Below are 19,326 nucleotides of genomic sequence, written 5' to 3' on the forward strand. Positions count from 1 at the left end.
TTAGTCAGTGAGTGTGTTCTGGCACTGAAGCTTCCATTCAGGACAGCAGAGAGAACTTGAGGGGTGAGCTTAGTGTGGTGGGAGAGAAGAAATGGGTAGGCAGAAAAGAAGAAGGGCAAGTCTGTAGAAAGAGATTCTCTAAACGTAAACCACACTTCGAGGTAGAAATGTGACTATAGTCTGTTTGGGTTGGTAGGTTGTTGCTATTCTTACTGGTATTCTTGACATTTTCAATCACTAGTTTTGTATTCTACCTACAGAAGGGTGAGATGAATTTGGCTGTCAGTTGTGCTGTATTAGCAAAGCGGACAAGCTAATTAGGAGCATGGAATCTCTATTTAAGAAGCATGAAGATCCATCTGGATTCTCAGCTCCCAGAAGGACTGTGCAGTATCAGCAACAAAAGAAACCATAAGTACAGATCCAAAAATATCTCCAAGAGACAATAAACATAGAAACAGGCACCTCGTTTGACAATAGCATTTCAAATTGTGGCTGACTGAAGTAAGGGGTTGTGTTTTGCAAGTATTGTATCTGCATCCCTCTCCCTTCCTCTACAGGCTCCAATTTATTTCACTAAAATCCGATGGAGAGAAAGTACAGGAGTCCCTCACTGGCCTTTTAGCTGCCAGGAGCACCTGGATTACTGGCAACTTGCTGACTTGAAAAGCAAAAGGTTTCAGACGAAACTGTAGAAACTGCGTGCATGTACCTGGGTCTGTTAGTCATCAGGGCATCAGATGGGGATTGGCGATTACAGTGGTCTTCTGGGTAACACTGGATGAGCGAAGGAGAAGAGCTCTGGCAGAGACGAGTCTGGAGTAATCACAGTAGAGCTGGGCAGGAAAGAAGGCAAGGAGAGGATAAGGGAGGAGAGGACAAACCAGGAATGGATGGATCCATTATATAGATATTAAGGACAGAATAGATCATTGCAGCTGTATAATTTGCACTCACCTTGTGAGTAGACCCATTTTTTATATAGGAGGGCATGTCTCCCTTTGGTAATGAATCTGCGTGACAGTTAAAGGAAGTGCAGTTGTCCTCCACAGAATATAGTTTTGCTGTAACTCAAATGCTAAGATAAATGCAGGAAGATTTGCATAAACTATCTGCTTGAAGGTTGGCACTGGACTGCTGGAGATTAAATGCATCCTGTAAGTCTCAGTTTGCCAGACAAGTGAGAAATGTTGCCTAAATGAGCTGTCTCTGTGCAGACAAGATGCAAGGACTTAACTTTTGAATGTAGCATGTTTTTGCCAGCATGTGCATTTCTGTTTTAAGGTTGCTTAATCATTTTACTTCAAATCATTGGAATAATATAACCACTAGCATTACTAGTTGAATTGTGCTTTGGTGGTCTAATACCGTTTACTATCTCCTTTATGCTCCAGAATCAGCTTCCAAGGCACGTGGGACAATTAAGTGTTTTAGGCATAGCGAAGTCTTGCTGGTGGCTTGAGTGTTCACCTGTCTTGCTTTGCCTTTTTGGAGTCAGTTGCTGTCACTACCTTTTTCATGCCATGCTCAGGCACAGCTACATAGGTACAATTCTGCTGGATTACGTGAACTGGGAGAATTCACTTTTTTTTGTTTGTTTGTTTGAGACTTTTATTCTTCCTTGGTATATCCCTTCTTATCTCTCTCTGATTTGATGCTTTTACCTGTTAGGGTGACCTCCACTGAAAGGCAACTGAACGGATTCCAGAACAGCCTTCACAGTGCTGCATCCTGTGAGCCAGGGACAAATTCCACAGGTGAGTGCCAGTGCTGAAGACTAGGAAAGTGGGGGTGGGCATGCTGGGATGCTTTCATCTTTCTCAAGAACTGGCAGGGAAAAAACTTTCTCAGCAAGAAGAAGAAACACAGCTGCCTAACCTCCATGTAATGGTTCCTAGGTAACAGTCTGGGTTCAGCTGTGCAGGGAATTTATTTCTCCTGGGATTAAAAAGACTAAACAGAAGGGAGCAAAGGCTGAGTTTCATAGAGTTGGAAGAGGAAGATCCCTAAAAATGTGGCTGGGAAAAAAAACTTGGCTAAAATGGCTCCTTTGCTTTAGGCTTTGGCTCAAAGATGCTCTGTTGTTTAAGCTTGGCCTGTAATAAAGGGCCAGGACATTCTTTACATTTTTCTTCAGTCTTGCAGAAAAGCCCCTTAGTTCAGAAAGACATAGCTGAGACTTGTGAATCAGCTGCTTAGTGAAGTCAATCAGTAGAGGTGAAAGTTCCCAAGGGGAAATCACTGAGGCTTACAGAATCAAATCTTCATCATTCCCTAGTGGCTAATTAATTCAAAGAGGTTTATTTGGTGTTAAGGTCTCAGTAAATGAGGACCCAATCAATTTTTCATGGATGCAGACCTATTAGCAGGTAGAATGTGGTATTGATGAACCCATATTACCCATGGCCCACAGTAATTTGTGATGGTGCTGTAATGGAATATATGGACAAATTATGGTCTAGAATGCTTTAAAAAATACGGGTTTGACCTTTTGTTTTGCTATGAAAACATGACTTGAGTATTGCTACTGCAGTGATCTCTGTTTTCACAGGATGAAAGAAAAATTTGCACAGGGGTGAACTACCCAATTCATCTCTTGGATGTTTAGCTCTGAAACTTAAAGATGACATTTCCATTATTAATGTCAGTTGATCCTCTAGCACATTCAGCTAATGCACTTACTTTACAGTTCCAAACTGTCTCCCACGCATTACCACAAGCCAAAAACTCCAGTTATCCTACCAGAAATTTTATAGGGTGAATAGCTATAGTCCATAAAAAAGACCTTACAGCACACTGGAATGTGACAGTGTAGGAATGGAGTATAATGGGATTATCAAAATAAATAAAATTGTCAACACTGTAGTATATGTATAGTTGAGGCAAAGATTCTGATCAACAATATAGTTCAAGTTGAGTTTTTTGTGGGGTATATAAAGCAAAGTTACACATAAATTTACAAGTAAATGTAAAAATGGAATTATCCAATGGTTTGGGCTGGAAAGGACCTTAATGGTCATCTATTTCAACCCCCTGCCATGGGCAGGGCCACCTCCCACCAGACCAGATTGCTCCAAGCCCCACCCAACCTGGCCTTGGACACTGCCAGGGACGGGGCACCCACAGCTCCTCTGGGCAACCTGTGCCAGTGTTTCACCACTCTTGCAGCAGAGAATTTCTTCCTAACGTCTAATCTAAATCTACCCTCTTTCAGTTCAAAGCCATTCCCCCTCGTCCTGATAGGACAAATGTCAAAACTTAATCTGAAGCTAGGGAGGAAACTTCTTGAACTAGGTGGTATAGACTTGATTTTATTCCCTGTAATTCCCAGATTTGTATCTAAGCTTAGTTGCAGGATGATGCACAGTTGTCTGTTTACTTTGGACGTTCACCTGGCCCCCGTATTTGCATGAATGCCAAGTCCTGAAGGTATGCAACTCTTTGGAATTAAGTTTATCGTTATCTGTAAGGGCTTAAAACAGAATCCTGAACTTCTAAGAGACTAGTTGAAGAATATGAGGATTAATAAGCTGGTTTGGATCTAATCCATGTAGAAGGCAGGCTGCTGTTCTTAGTTTTCTAGTGATTTCCTTCTTTAGGCTAAGGTGGAGAGCAGTGTCTGAACGCCATCCAAATAAGATGCATGTGCAAGCGGTGTGCTCCAGTATAGAGCAATGAATGGAACCTGCATGCAAACTAGTGATAGTAAGGAGCAATTATGCACTTACTCTTCTCTGCATCTAGCATGCTCCAGATTTTTTTTTTTTTTCTTTTCACAGGAAATCTACAAGTAGAGTGTGTTTTTCTAAAGCTTTTCCTGTCCAAGATTATTGTATGGTCCTTCTTAAGGTCACGTATGTCTTGTTATTGGAGACCTGAAATAGAGTTAAAGTTGGAGGTGCTAAACTGTGACTGGCTGTTGTCCACCCGCTGCTTGAATAACATTATTCCTGAAATGCAGTCTCTTTTATATAAGCTTAAGGAAAGAATAGAAGAGATTGTTTTAGCAGGTATGCAAAAGTACAAGCTTCAAAATTGTCCTGCACCAGCAAAAGGGAAAATAAAAAAAGAAGGCAAGTAAACACAACAGGCATTTAAACAAGATGCATACAATCACTTTGTATTGTTTGCCAGATCTAAAAAAAGAAAATGCCTGGGATTTGGAGATTCTTTTATCAGCCAGTGTCTCTCAATTCTCTTGGAGCGTAAAGGGTGGGGATGGGGTATGTACTGTTGCCACTCTGCATGGCCTGTGTCAGACTTGCAGCCATTTGCTACAGTAGGGTGGAATTCCCAGCTGCCCAGCCTTGTCCAGGCTTCCTCAGCTTCTGCCAGGCTCCTCTGCAGCCTCGGAAGGCAGAAGATTGTTGAACACCAATGTATTTATTTTTATGTCGTTACCACATTCTCAAGAGGAACCGTGGCTATGATTTCAGCTGGTCTCACCACACTGTCCAAATCCTTCATCAGGAGCAGCTGGGAAAAGAAATCACTCAGGTTTCTGCACAGCACATTGCTGGTACGCCTCCTCCCTCCCGCTAATCCTGTTAATTCCAGTCTTCATTTGCCACCCTCCTGGTTCTCTCTTGTTGCTGTGACTGACTGCACAAGTGGTCTTGACTTGGAAAGGTGACCTTCAAATGGGCACCTCGAGTAACCTCTGCCTCAGACTACTTTGGTTACACAGGCACAAGGTATCTTATGACGCAAAAGAGCAACTTTTGATGTCACCTCATTACTTAGCGTGGTCTAGGAATGGAGTAATGATGAGCTCTTCCACTATTAAATACTTCCAGAACCAACCGTCTGGCTGAGAAGCTCTGGGTGGGTCACTGAAAGGGAACAGCAGTGTGATATCCAGCACCTGGCATCAAACCTCTTCAGTGCAGCCGTACAGCCTTTGTCATCAGCAGTAATCACATCCTGTCAGCATCTCTCTCTATAGTGCCATCTCCATGCAGAGAAAGGGTTATTAAGAAATGGAATCAGTCCATTTTATCATGGTTTGGAAAGCAGTGGATCTTGAGGTGAATCCTACTATCGTGCCTCCCTTTTTGGGAGGGCAAAGAATCAGTTAGAACAGAGGGTATTTGGTCTCACATTTGTTTTCAGACTTATCGTCCTAAAGCTATTGTTCTTTCTTTCACACATCACAGAAACATCCTGGATCTTTTCTCTCTTTCCTCTGCTGAATTTCACAGTTTCATAAAGAGGGCAAGCAGGCAGAGGGGAGAAAGAAATTTCTTTCCCTGCTCCAGTTGTTGCATCTGTTCCAGGTCAGATAATGACAGACAAGCCCCTAGCACCAGATCATGGAATCATCGAATGGTTTGGGGCGGAAAGGACCTTAATGATCATCTAGTTCCAACCCCCTGCCATAGGCAGGGGCGCCTTCCACCAGACCAGATTGCTCCAAGCCTCATCCAGCCTGGCCTTGGACACTGCCAGGGATGGGGCATCCACAGCTCCTCTGGGCAACCTGTGCCAGTGTTTCGCCACTCTTGCAGCAGAGAATTTCTTCCTAACATCTAATCTAAATCTACCCTCTTTCAGTTCAAAGCCGTTCCCCCTTGTGCTGGCACTGCATGCCCTTACAAAAATCCCCTCTCCAGCTTTCTTGTTGACTGCCTTTAGGTACTGGCAGGCTGCTATAAGGCCTCCCCGGAGCCTTCTCTTCTCCAGGCTGAACAACCCCAACTCTCCCAGCCTGTCTGCATAGGGAAGGTGCTCCAGCCCTCTGATCATCTTCGTGGCCACCTCTGGATCACTCCAACAGGTCCGTGTCCTTCTTATGTTGAGGGTCCCAGAGCTGAGTGCAGTACTGCAGGTGGGGTCTCATGAGAGCAGAGTGAAGGGCGAGAACCACCTCCCTCAACCTGCTGGCCACGCTTCCTTTGATGCAGCCCAGGATATGGTTGGCCTTCTGGGCTGCAGGTGCGCATTGCTGAGCCATGTTGAGCTTCAGGACCACCAACAGCCCCAAGCCTTTCTCCTCAGGGCCGCTCTCAATCCCTTCTCAGCCCAGCCTGCATTTGTGCTTGGGACTGCCCCAACCCACATGCAGGACCTTGCAGATGGCCTTGTTGAACTTCATGAGGTTCATGCAGGCCCACCTCTCAAGCTTGTCAGGCTCCTTCTGGATGGCATCCCTTCCCTCCAGCGTGTCAAGCAGTCAGATGGACCAGAAGGGAAAGAAGGGTAAAGAGACTTTCTCCTTACCATATTACGTGGTACTGTTTGAAGGAACAGGGAACCATTACCGTATGACTAGCAATGAGGCAGATACTGGTGTGTCTAAAGGATACCTTTAAAATAGATAAAAGTTATCAACAGGGAATGACTATGTTTGATTTTATCCAGTTATCAGAAAACTGTATGTAAGTCTCATTAAATCCTGGCAGAGTGTAAAGCTCTCCCAAAAGCAGCATTCCAGGCCCTTCTCACATGATTAAGAAGATAATGTCCAACTCAGCCGTCACCTCTCAGCTAGAGCTGAGGGTCAGTGTTCACTTCCCATGTTCACAAATGACATTTATTCCTTTACTTGTGAGAGCAGTCTGCCTCTCACATCTTCAGTCAACCTTTTCCCTTTGTTTTATGAAAGGAAGGAGCTTTTTCCTGTTGCTACAGGTCTCATGCCACTGAAAGGACGTTCCAAGTCTCAAGACCACTGGGGAAGCAGGAAAAAAATGCAAGGACGGTCTCTAGAAATTCTCTTCCCTGTTGAAGAACTAAGAACCCAGCTTGAATTTTAAGAGCCTTCACTTCTGACAGGCTCAAAGAAAACTCCGAAGCAGGCTAAGTAATGAGTTCAGGCAGCTGGCATTTTTGCCTGACTGGAGGCTGAGCATTGCTTGTTCTCGGTAGTTAGGTGATGGCGAGCTGCCTGTATTTCCTTGCTGTGTTGGAAATGTCATTCAAGATCAGGTGTGCAAAGACTGGGGAGTGGTTATATAATATCTTGGCTGCTTCTGTCTCACATCTGGCCCTTTGGCATTAAGCTACCTATAGAGAAGATGACTTTGCCCATCCAAATTGGATTTTGTTTTAATCTGGCGTTACTTTATTGAGACTAAAAATAGAAGCCAAAATGTGTGTGAATAGGGTAAAGGAGTGTCTGAAGTTATGAAATGAAATGTGGGGAAGAGCCAGAGAAGAGAGAGCCGCAACAAATCAGGGAGGAGGGCGCTGAATAAGAGAAATCAGAATGAAGGCTGTCATGTACAGAAAGGCATTATCAGTCAGGTTATGGAGCCCACCCAGTGTCTTCTCTGTAACGTGGGGAGCAGGAAGGCTCATGTTGGCTTCCGCTGTTATTGCTCCACTTGTTAATGAGGCGGCTCCACTGCTCTTTCCATGCAGGGAGACTTCATTTGAATACAGTTGTGTGTACTGTTTGTGTGTCATCTCATCCCCTGTCCCCCCCTAAGTCAATTTTCATGACTCAGAACTGTTGCTTTCCCTTGCCTCCTGGTCCAGCAAGCCAACTTGAAATTGTGCCTAAAAGATGGGGGAGGGAAGGCTGGCCTTCTGTTGTCAGCTGTCCTGGCTTGCTAGTGTCACTCACACATGGATATAAATAAACCCCATCTATTTATTGCCTTAGTTGCACTATATATTATCAAGAGAATGCTGGGCATCACTCTAGGATTAGAAATTCCCTCTGCTCTAGGATAAAAAAACCTGAATTTCTAGGATTATCAGAGCTTTTCAGGGAGAAAGAAAGTTCCAGTTTTCAACACTACATTCAGGAGGCTTCAACGTGCTTCTCAGTTCTTGCTGTGGGTATGATGAAACAGCCCAAACTAGCTCTAGATATGTTAGCATGGGTCCCTGACCCAGTGCTGTCATCTAGCTTAGTGCTCTGCTCTCATTCCTGCAGCTTAGAAGCAGAGTAGATGGTGGCTGACCACGGTTGTGTACATCTCTGCTGGGATGTCTATGTGGCACTGAATTTTAGCGTGCAGGTGTCCTGTACGTGATGTTACACAGCTCCTGTGATTTTCCTGTGACTCGGAATCATGTCCGTAAAATAGAGGTAATTCTTTTTCTTCCCCCTGTGTAACTGTTCTAAGTCCAAAAGCGTTAAAGGTTTTGAAGTGCAGTCATGGATGACATAATAGTATGTAAGCATGTGGACGTACAGGCAGATACTTTAACATCTCCTGGCAGGCAGAGAATAAAGGAGATCCATTCTGTTGTACGTGGTAATTCACTGCAATGACTTATCACTGGGGAGAATCAGCCATTAATGTTGGCTGCTGGCAGGAACGAGGGGGTTTTTGTCCGTGCTACTCAACCAGAAGGCGGTCGAGTGCTTGCCAGCAGCTTTGAAATGAGAAAAAACTTCATAAATGATATACATGAACATGTATGAAATGATCAAATTGGCCATGAACTGCATTCATGGTAGAAACCTATGTATTTACTCGTAAAGGTAAGAACGCCGCTCTTTGTGTTGAGTCCTCAGGGTAGCCATACAAGAGAAACTCACATAAAGTGATTTTGTTTGTGAGAAAAGGCAAAATGTACTGTGCATTTCTGTAGGAAAAGGAAGGCTCAAAAGTCTCTTCAAAACAGGAAGATGAGGTTGAAGTTGGCTGCCTCTCTCATGTGCCTTTGTTTCCTTAATTTCAGCATCTTGCCAAGGGATAGGTTTCTGGACTGGTACCCTATCTTAATACACATGGTTGACATTTTGGTTCCTAATTCAGGTTCCAAACTTTCTGTGCAGTGACATAGCTGGCAATCCCGCTTTCTAAACATCTTTCCAGATCCTCTCTGCTGTGTGATGTTTGGCTCTGTGCTGGGCTTTCAAGGAGAGTGTATTTTTAAAAATATAGCAATATTTTTAATAAATGGCTCTCAACAAATGTCAGTCACATTTAGGAGCAAGCTGATGTGCTAAATACACAGGACAAGCTTTACCTACTAGATTAGCTGTAAAATGCAAACTGTCCAAAATAAACTTGGTACATTTCGAAGTGTTTTGGATTTTTCTTTTTAAAAGACTGTCTACGGATTTTCAAGTAAAAGAAATGAAGATGACATTGACTTTTTCCCATAACGCCTAAGTCGGAAAATGTCACAGTATGTGGAATTAAAATCTATCTCTATAGTAACAGGAAGAAAAAAATTTTTCCTTGTGCCCGTTTTGTTTCTTTCAAAGATCAGCCTTTTCACACCCCCATCTCTCCTGCACCAAGGTCCTCAGCGTGTGTTGGAGTGGGGAGGTAGACACCTATGCAAGCAAATGAGTAAAAGAGACAAAGAAAGAGACAAAGCATACTGATATGGGGGAAGGATTTAGAGCTATTGGAGGAGCATGTGAAGAGATGAGTCACATCAGTCAGAGGCAAAGAGTGAAGAAGGTGTTGTAGGCCTTGAGAGAGATGCCAAGCGTACCTTTTCACTCAGTAGCTTGTTAAGTTAGATTTTGTTATACTCATCTGTGATCTCATCTGTTATGGCAGAGAGAGGTTGTGTGATAGGGAGGTCCACATTTCTGGTGATCACTGAGATTTGCCAAGTAGTGCAGCAGGTTTTCCCACAAAACAGTCCCCTGCGATTACTCAGATTCTTTGCTTTGTGTTTTTTCCAGCCTCTGCTCGCAGAGAAGGACTGACACTGAACACCAGGTGAGGAATCCAGAATGTTGCTTCAAGCGTGGGGCAGAAGAAGAAGCAGCAGTGACTTCATACTGCCACGCTCCCGTAACACCCAGGAAAGCGTAGAAAGGAGGCCCTGGAAAGAGGACAACCCACTGAGGGGAGTACCTGGACATCTGTGGAAGCTGGTGATACGCCTGCAAGCTGAGGTGAACGATTGCCTCTGAGCGCTTCTGCTGCTGACTCTTGGAGTCCCTTCCTTCCACCTCTTCCTGATCACTAAACCATGAGATCTTCCTGTAAGACGGAGCTTCTCTAGCTGTCTGTATTATTCTTCCTAAGGTCCAAATTTGAACGTAGTCTTATTTGCTCAGCCGTTTCAGTCTGTCCCAGCCTGCTAACAGCCAAGATTCTCTGCTGTCATTGCATGGCAACCATCAGCAGAGAAAAATATTAGAACATATGACTGGAGACATCTTTGTTGGTTGCCATCTTGCATTTTGGCACAGAGCCATAGAAATTATTGGTTTTAATAAAGTCATTTCATTTGTTTGTTTTGGTTATAATTTCAGTTATTAATTCACACCCCCAAAATATTTGCTGTCGTTATATTGGACAGGATTTTAAATCAGTCTTTATGTTTCACTGTTGGATGCTTATGTTCTGCGTGGCTTATTTTTGTATTTTGATTTCTGTTTGTTTAGGCGTTATAAACTTTTTTTAATTGGCTGATGTTTTCAGACCCAAGCATGAACCCTAAGGCCCAGGTGGCTCCTGTCATTTGCAATAGTGGCTTGGTGAAGCACTCCAGTTAAATTTTGCCTAATGCTATGAAAATTAATTTGCTTGTGTTAGAAAACAACATCAGCAGCTGGGAAATGTATTGGAGAGAAGATCCACCCATCCTTAAAATGAACAGGAAGCAGCTTCAGCTCTGGCTCTTTGTCGGTGCCAGGTTAAAGGAAAATTCAGTATTTTGCAGCTCCTGCCTTGTCAAACAGCAAGTGGTACGGTTGTAATTCTTAAAGGGCACAAAATCTCCTGTTGGTTGTATCAGAGCCCTCAGAAATTGGATTCTAACAGACTGATTGATCTGTTTTCATGCTCCACAGCTCCCCTGTCATTTCTAGCCTGTATAGTCAGTGTTGAGAGGTTGTTCTTATGCGTTGGCAAGTAGATAATGATCAACCCAAATGGCTGACAGAAGAAACAGAGTCAGAGGGGGAAAGTGTTTTTTCTTGAAATGATTGTGTTCATATTCACTCTTGGATCGTGCATATTTTCTGGTTTTCAAGACCAGATAAATTGTGAGAAGATGAAAAAGTTATGCTCATACCCCATAGTTTTGCTATTGCTTGCTCCAGGCATGAATTCATAGAACAGAATATGCATTTTTCTGTTGCAGTTCCATGTGCACATATGACACACTTTGAATGCTTCAGTTGTCCAAAATGCAGTTCTCTGATGTAGCTGTTCCCTTTCTTCATCGGCTTATCTTTCATTTCCTAGATAGTCATAATCACCCTGTTCACTTTCTCTGCGTTTTTCAGCTGTTCTTCAAGAATCTCTGCAGCATTTTTCTGCTGCCTGTGCTGCCATCACGTATCGGTGACCAAGAGATTTGTAGAATCTTGTAAGTTACTTTCAGATCATGTCCCTGCTGTCTGTAATCACTGAATTCCACCCATGTATCTCAGACATGTTTCTACCGGTGTATCAAGTTGTCAGCTCATGATTAGAAAATTTAGTTGCAGAAGTTGTTACTTCAAACTTCTGCACATCCTCAGCACCTGTGGGCTTCAAGACCTTGGGTCTGTCTTCTCATAGCCTGCTCTGCTACATGTGGTATTGGCTGTAGCACCCAGCTCTGTTCCAGAACTGTTGGAGGGGCTATTTCCCTGTAAGATTTAGCTTCAGTAAATAATGGATTCCATTCCTTTCTTCCTCCCAGAGGATCTGAGTTACCCTTATTCCGCTGGGTTTCATGTTCAGGATTGAGTAGCTATGGGAAATACATTCTTGTGGAACTCTCATCTCTGCTTTTGTTCTCTAGTTTCTTTGTTCAGGTTGTCACAGCCACCACTGAAAAGTATAAAGAAGTTTGGAGGATAGAGATTTAAGTGCACAGTTAGCCCAGGAAAGGTGATTGTCTTCAGAGGATTATTGGCAGAAACAGCATTCTTACATTTTTGTCTGGCAAATTACCAACCAGTGCTGGCTTATTATAAACATAATTAATTCTTCTGTCAGCTCTGCCAGTCTCCCACCTGCTCATTTTGGGATAATGATTTGTACTCAGTTATAGCCAGCATGTTTTCTGAACTTCTTCGCATTGCATGTTAGGTACAGCCAACACCACATCTGTAACTGTGTTGACTTAGTAGCAGTATGTCAGACATCTTGTCTCTTAAGATTTTTGAATTACTCAGAGAAATACACATTTTAATCTAAGGCCCTCATTTCGAAGGGATTAATTTTTTCAGCTTCAGTAGCAGTGAAGTCTTGCATCCTTTGTCCCTGGAAAATTTTTCTTCTGCCTCCAACAAATAAAAACCCACCCAGATATCAAGGCTGGTCCTTCACCTCAAGCCAAACACCTAGACCTTGAAGTCCTGTTCAGCCTCAGGATATATTAGGGCAGCCAGAGCATCCAAGGAAATAGCAGTATTCCTTTGCCTTGGGCATCTGCTGGTCCCAGCTCTGAGCACAAATGCTTGGGAACATACGCAGTAGAGAATCAGGAACAAATTCTGTGATTCCAGCATCTTATTTTTTTCCACCTCCCTGTACTCCTAACTCTGGGGACCGTGTATGCCTTTTTGCATGGTGGATACTATGTGCTGAAGGATAGCATATCTATGTTGTCTGTTTGCAGCTCTGCTACCTCCATGTCTGTCCCTTTTCAAAAACCTCTCAGAGAGTGCTTCAGTGAAGAGATTCAGTGGGGAGGCACAGAAGCGTTTCCCACACATCTTTGAGAGAAGGCATTTTACAGGAAGTGTTTTCTAGTAGAAGGGAGGGCAGGAGAATAGCAAACCATTTTGAATTTATCATAGTTGCACGTGAGGGAAGTACAATTATATACATGCACCTCAAGTGGGGATTAGTTTTCTCTGCTTTTATGACATTTTCTTCCCTTTATTCATCAATGAGTTTCATCAAAAGTGCCTTTGTTTACTGTGAGAAAAGAAAATTACTAAGAGAGAGCCCCAACTTCCATTAGCATCTACTTCAGTGGTGAGACTAGATAATATAACCAAGGGGTCATTGTCTTCTCTCCTACACAGTGATGTTTGTATCACTTCTAAGTTAAGGAGCCTGTTCCAATGACAGAGAATCAGGCTTGTTAGTCTTGAAAGGAGTAAGGTGCACATCAGAGTCACTGAGGCAGAGGTAATGCAGAGTTCACAGAAGCATTTTGTGCTCTATTTAGGTGATGAGTATACCACAACGTAAAAAATTAAGGGAAGGAGATTAGATTCTCCCCTCTCCAGAAGCAGCTGAGTTGTACCCAGTACATGAAGTATTAAGTTCACTTTCACATGGCTCATCTTGGCCTTTAAAACAGCTTCACAAGTCATGTAAGTACCATCAGTGGGAGATCATGTGAAACTAGATAGAACGCTTAATCCTAGATGTCAGTGAGACATACTGAAGTTTCCATTCTCAAGACTAGATGGGCTTTTGGACAATCGTGGTTTGTCGAAAATGTTCCTTGTTACGGTGCCTGGAACGTCAACATACCTATCTCTGATACTGGTTCCATACTGTGGCAGGAGGTTTTGGTATTGAGACCTTTGTTTACTAGTAGGAATCTTAATGCTGTGCCTCTTCCTCATACTGGAATTCGGATAGTCTCTGTGTGCATGGAGTGGAATGGCTGGAAGTGCTGGACCATTCCTCTTCTGTACCTGTGAAAGAGATTGTCAGTTTAGAGATGAGTTCACAGAACAGACTGGATTCTCAGCTTGCCACCTTTCAGGTCTGTATCTTGTACTAATACAGCAGTTCCAGTCATTTTGGGTTATTTGCTGGAAACAAAAGTCATCTGGCTCCTGACTTTTTTGTTAAGGTTTATTTGATCAAATTGCCAAGGACTTTTTTCCTCGGTCAGTCCTACCTTTGCTGCTCATGATAATTCTGGGCTCATTGTTTGAATCTGAATGGGTTATTTGTTGATGTTTAAATAGATATTTTTGGTTGCAGTAACTGGCTGATTGATCCTTTTCATACTGTTTCCTTCCTGGACACATTCTTCCTGTGGATCTGTCAAGAGTTTCTTCCAAAAGAAGCTTCTGAGCTTTATTTAAACCTGGGACTTGACCACCTTTTTTTCTTTCTAGAGCTAAGACATCTCTGTTTATGCCAAACATCAGGAGGACCTTATTTTATCCTTACAGAATCCAGTCAGTCAAACAGTCCTTGAGATCGGTTATACCAAGAGCACAAAACTTAATATTCATAGTTCTCTGCATGCAGAAAGTGGTTAGTTGGAAAAGAGATGGGTGAGGAGTGTAAGGGAGAAGGTGGAAGGGCAGTAATTGTTCACAGTCTTGCCCGCAAGAAGAAGCAGGAGCGTCAAATGAAACTAACAGGTATCTGATTAAAAGAAAAAGGGGGATGCGTGTATGAAAATTTTTTTCATAGTATGTAATTGACTATGGAACTCCTTGTCACCAGTGTTTGTGATTTGGAAAGACAAGTAGTCAAATCCATGAAAAAGTAATCTGTTAGGGCATATTAAATACTAAAACTGAAAACAAGCAGGAAGTTTCTAAGACTTTTCAAGTGACTATTCTGGAGAAGAATCACAATGGGCTTTTCCAATTTTTAGCTTGTCTGTCAGTCATGTGCTGTTGACCACTGTCAGAGACGAGAGGTGGGCTAGATGCTCTTGTAGTCTGACTTTGTATGGATGTTTCATTTTGACAGTTGCAGCACAGCCTACTGGAATAGCCAGGGCAAAGCTGCCTTTCATGACAGTGGCATGTTCCCCCTGAATTCACTCTGTGGTGTTGGGTTCTCCATTGCTGACATCTGCCAGGTTGTCACATGCGGCTTGTCTACGCCTTCACCAGGGTGGCACTATATATTGCAGAGGGTCTCAGAATGATGAAGCTCTTGCAAGAGCATAAAGGACACCAAGATCCGCCTCTAGACAGTTATGATTTGAGGAGGAAGTAGGTTGCTGTATGGAGGTCATCCATGTTATGTTTGTAAATGCGTAATCGCTTAAATATGGGAAAGAAAATACTTGCCACTAACTGAAGCTCTGAAGTTATCTTACTCATACACGTTTCACTTCTTACCATCTTTGTCTTCCAAAGTGCTAGAGTGCAGAGCACCTTGAGGGTGAATGTGCACAACCACAGCATATCTTAAAGAACCACAGTACCTGGTAACTGCTTTCCTTCCCACTTCAGAACCCTGCTGCCCTTTTCCAAAGAATGAGATTAAGTTTCCCTGCTGCCTTGGAGATGAGTAGTTAGGAAACACAAGCTGATCTTCTCTTAAATTGTTGGATTCCAAGTTTTTGAAAGAGCTTGTCTGTGCTGTTTTAACACAGAGGACAAACTCTACTGAATTAAAGGTGACAAACAAGACACCGAGTCTGCCCTGAGGAGTCTGTTCTGTCTGTTACCTTACCAAAAAAGGATTTTACTGGCCCTCATTGAAAAAGAGTTTTCACTGCTGTTTCCAATTTAAAGGAAAGAATCGCTGATCACTGTGGAGACCCTGGTGTGAAGCCTTTGCCAGTGGTATTCAGTGAATCATAGCAGTTCCCTAGGGAAAGGAGTAGACTTGACGGGGCCTCTTCTCTACAAGTCCATGCCTACACCGCACACAATGAGCTTGAGAAATCTTATATTCTTTGAAAAGGAGTGGCTTCTTTATCTGACCTATCAGACAAACAGATTGAATTGGCCTTAAAACATATTTGATGCAATTGTCAACGATTTGGGGGCTGTTAAATGTGTATCTTTTATTACCAGAATTTTTGTCATTTGGGGCAGGTAGAAGAGGTGCTGTTCTCTCTAAAAGCAGTTTCAGCATTGTATTTGGCCTTTTACCTACTGGTCTTCTGGGATGTGAAATAGAAGGCAACTCCAGAACAGTAGTTTAATTTGGTGTCCCTGCAATGGTATTTTAGAAAATCTCATTTCACCATAGTTATAGCAACGTTAAATTGTAGTCTCCTTCTTGCCAGACTAAGAGGAGACAAGTTACTGTAATCAGCGTAGTTGTGTTCAAAAGTCATAAAATCTCCTCAAAAAAATGTTTCGGGGTTATAGATCTAATCCTTATGTTTTGAGTACTACCATGTCAAAAGTCAGGAAGAGATCTTTGAAAAGTTCCTCTACTTGCAAGTCCAAATGTTTGACTGTCATCACTCCCTTATTCTACTATAAAATTATTTTTTTCTGAGATTGGGGAAGAAAAATGACAAGGAATTTTGTTTCCAATTACTACATAGGATTCACCTCATTTTTCAAGGGGTTTTGGCTTATTTGTATGAGCTTCTGAAAAGGTCATGTTGTCTCAGATGTATTTAATACATCTCGGATGTCTGTGCCATTCTTCAAGGTGGGCAGAAGGACAGCTGGGAATCTGCTGGGAGGGCAAATGAAGTTGTAGGCATCCCATCAGTGCCACTAGTTACAGTACTTATGCTTCCAGTTGCATGATGCTTCTTCCCCCATTCAAATCAAGGTTGTGTTCCCTCCTGAAAGTGTGTTCTTTCCACCATTTCTAATTCCAGAAATTCAATGTAGAATACATTTTGTCTATGATATCAGCTAGTATTTTTTTTCTTATCCACAGACCTACAAAACTCATGTCTGCATATGTCTACTGAAAATTTCTTATGCAAAATATCTAAGAATAAAGATTGGTGGATCCTCCTGCCAAATTGTGGCTCTGCACGTTTCTTAGGTCTTTTGAATGATGGCTTGGCTCAGGGCAGGGGAAATTGATAAAAATGAAAGATAACTTAAAATGTGTGCAGCACATTGTAACTGCTGCCACACCATACTTTCCTGAGATTTTATTGCCATCTCCTTTATTTTGTTTATCTTTGTTTGTTCTGTTTGTTTGTTTCCAGTTCTTCAGGTTAGTATAATAGAGAACTTAGCTTGGTAGTATCCAAGTGAGATCTTCAGATCCTAAACTATAGGTAGAGATTTCTATAGCAAGTGTTCTTGGAGGGGGCGGAGATCAAATTGTGTCACACAAGGCAGCTTGTTGCAAGCTGGATGTCTTCCAGAGACTCTTGTTGTGAGTCAGACTGTCTGCTACTGCATTCCCCCACAAGTGGAGTTTCTTACAAATTATTTAAAACAGTGGACATCTCCCAAGCATCTAGTCTACCTGCAAGACGGTTTCCGCACTTCAAAAGACAGTAAGTTTTTGTTTCAAGAAAGAACCAGAACATGGTTACCAAGACATTCCCCAGTCATTACTCTACATGTATTGAACAAATCCTGTAAGATTTGCCCCTGGCTGCACAGCAAATCTTTGTTTTGTCTGCTTCCTGAAGAGGATAATAACTTCAGGAGAAAAAAGAAATCCTTCCTGAAAAATGTCAGGAAATCTTTGGTTTGGTATGACCCAGCTGGCTTCTTTCATCAAGCGATGTACATGCATTGGCCGTGATATATTATGATAATGCCTCATGCTGATTTCTATATGTGATGAATGAATATCTGTAAACAGCTAGTGAGGAATGTCTGAGTGTTGGCAGACCAGAAAAGGAAGTCACCTTTGCTTTCTGCAACATGCGTAACCCCTACGTGTAATTACTGCTTCTGTCAGTCTCTGTGGACAGCAGCGAGGTATCATCTTGCCTAGACGACTGAGTGGAATGAGAGATGAAGAATATCACCCTGCACAAAGACCACTACCCCCCCTCTGAAAGGAGGAAAAATAAATCTTTGTCTTCGGAAGATACCACTTGAAAGATTGGTATTCCTTGGTATAATTCAGCAGTGCCAGCACATACCACAGGGGACAGTTTCTGCCTGAAAGATGTTCACCAAGTCTGCTTCCCACTAAGGATGTGGGAAACCAATAATATGGGGGGGGGGGGGGGGGGGGGTTTGCCACAAACTATAGCTGGAAAGAAAGCTTTATTCTGTGCTAGATATAAAAGTCCTTATCCCTCAGTGTATTTTCCATGAAATCATAACCCCATACTGGAAAAGGCCCAGTTGCTTGGCTGAATGCCTTCAGGCCATCTCTGCCATCTTCCCTACGCAACCTGGCCCTAGATAAGAAAGTTCTAAAAGCAGCCGAGTAACTGAGGTCTGTAATCTTTGAAATTAGTCTTTTCTGGAAACGCCACGTGACATTCAAGGTACCGTACCATATTCTTTCTGAAATTATGGGCATAAGTAGCATCTCAAATGCCTTACTGTCACTTAGAGAAGTAAGAGAATGGCAACCATTAATCAGCAATTTTAATTTGCTGTATTTCTCGTTGATGTATCTGAATTAATTTCGAAGACAATCTATTTCCCAATGAGTAAAACTGTTTCGTCTCTTCTGTGTTGACTTGTTGCATGATAAAGGACCTTGCATTTGTACAGGGCATCTGAAGCCTCTTTCAAGAGAGGACAAAAGACACTGAGCTTAGTTGCTTCCATCTGTCACTTCTGGAGCTGCATCAAAAATGAACCAGGGCTTAAATGACCTCCCTGTATACACAAAAAAATATTGGTAAAGCAGAGACCTGAAAGTCCAGGTGTTCTTTTACTAAACCCCATAGTGTGCATGTTAGTTACTTGTTTTGTACAGCTGTTGACCAATGTAGTCTCGTGATTTTGAATGTAAAAAAAATTATAATTAGTAGGTCTTATTTTTAAAGATTTAGAAGGCATGTTTTCCTCTTTGCACTGTACCCAAATTGCTGCTGTTACTCTAAACCACAATTAATGGAGGTTTTAGGCAGCCCATATAACCTTCTATTATTTTGCACTACCACAAATCAGTATAGTTTTGCAGGTGTGTAGATACCACACTGTTACCTCCATATGTATTGAAAACTGTATTTTCTTGATGTATTTCATTGCCTTTCAATCACCTGTTAATAGAAGACACCCCAGTACTATAGAGCTGATGTTTTGCATGCCACTAGAAGCACTTGTAGAGGGCAAGAAACTTCTGCACAATGGAGCTGGCCCTAGAGCTGCATCCTGCTCACCCTGTGGTGCTGAACCTGCTCTGCACTGGGCTTCAGGCCATACTGAAGGCGTCTGCCTCTTAAGATGTTGCAATAGATCCTTTCCTGTCATGGGATGGCTCTAGTGATTTCATTTACAAAGGTGTCTGAGCCTGGAGATCTCCTGTGTTTCTGCTCTGATGAGGACAGGTAAGGAAAGCTTCAGAGCAGCACAGAAAGATAAAGAAAGGAGTCAACTGAGAGAATAGACATGTGGTAGCTATAACAGAGACGTGAGACATCACAGGACAGAGCAGAACAGAGCTATGATGTTGCCAGAGGAGTGGACAGGTATGTTTGTCTTTTGTATCTTTTATTACTTTTGGACACGGTCTATCTTGTTTACTGTGTGTATTGATGTCTGTTGGTTATGGAAAGGTGAAACACAAAGCAGCATATTTCAGTTCACACAGTGGTAATGGGGATGTGCTGCTGCTTTTTGTAAGTGCGGTGAGATAGCTGGACACCCAAGACCAGGGAAGAGAGACTGACTTAGTCTGC

General features: G+C 42.6%; 1 protein-coding gene across 5 annotated transcripts in view; it reads left to right on the forward strand.

The window, feature by feature from the left end:
• TTLL5 (tubulin tyrosine ligase like 5) overlaps positions 1-14,218 on the forward strand; it is a 136,710-nt gene extending 122,492 nt beyond the window's left edge. For 4 of the 5 annotated variants that reach the window (XM_040600419.1, XM_040600421.1, XM_040600420.1 and 1 more), the window contains 2 exons: positions 1,672-1,757; positions 9,602-14,218. In XM_040600419.1, coding sequence (XP_040456353.1) covers positions 1,672-1,757; positions 9,602-9,642 — 127 coding nt within the window. In that variant the 3' untranslated portion in view covers positions 9,643-14,218. Of the gene's footprint in view, positions 1-1,671; positions 1,758-9,601 lie in introns of those variants that run through there. The other variant, XR_005828831.1, reaches the window with a different exon arrangement.
• The last annotated feature ends 5,108 nt before the right edge of the window (positions 14,219-19,326 follow it).

This window comes from Falco naumanni, chromosome 7 (genome assembly GCF_017639655.2).
Source record: "Falco naumanni isolate bFalNau1 chromosome 7, bFalNau1.pat, whole genome shotgun sequence".
NCBI classification, from domain to species: Eukaryota; Metazoa; Chordata; class Aves; order Falconiformes; family Falconidae; genus Falco; species Falco naumanni.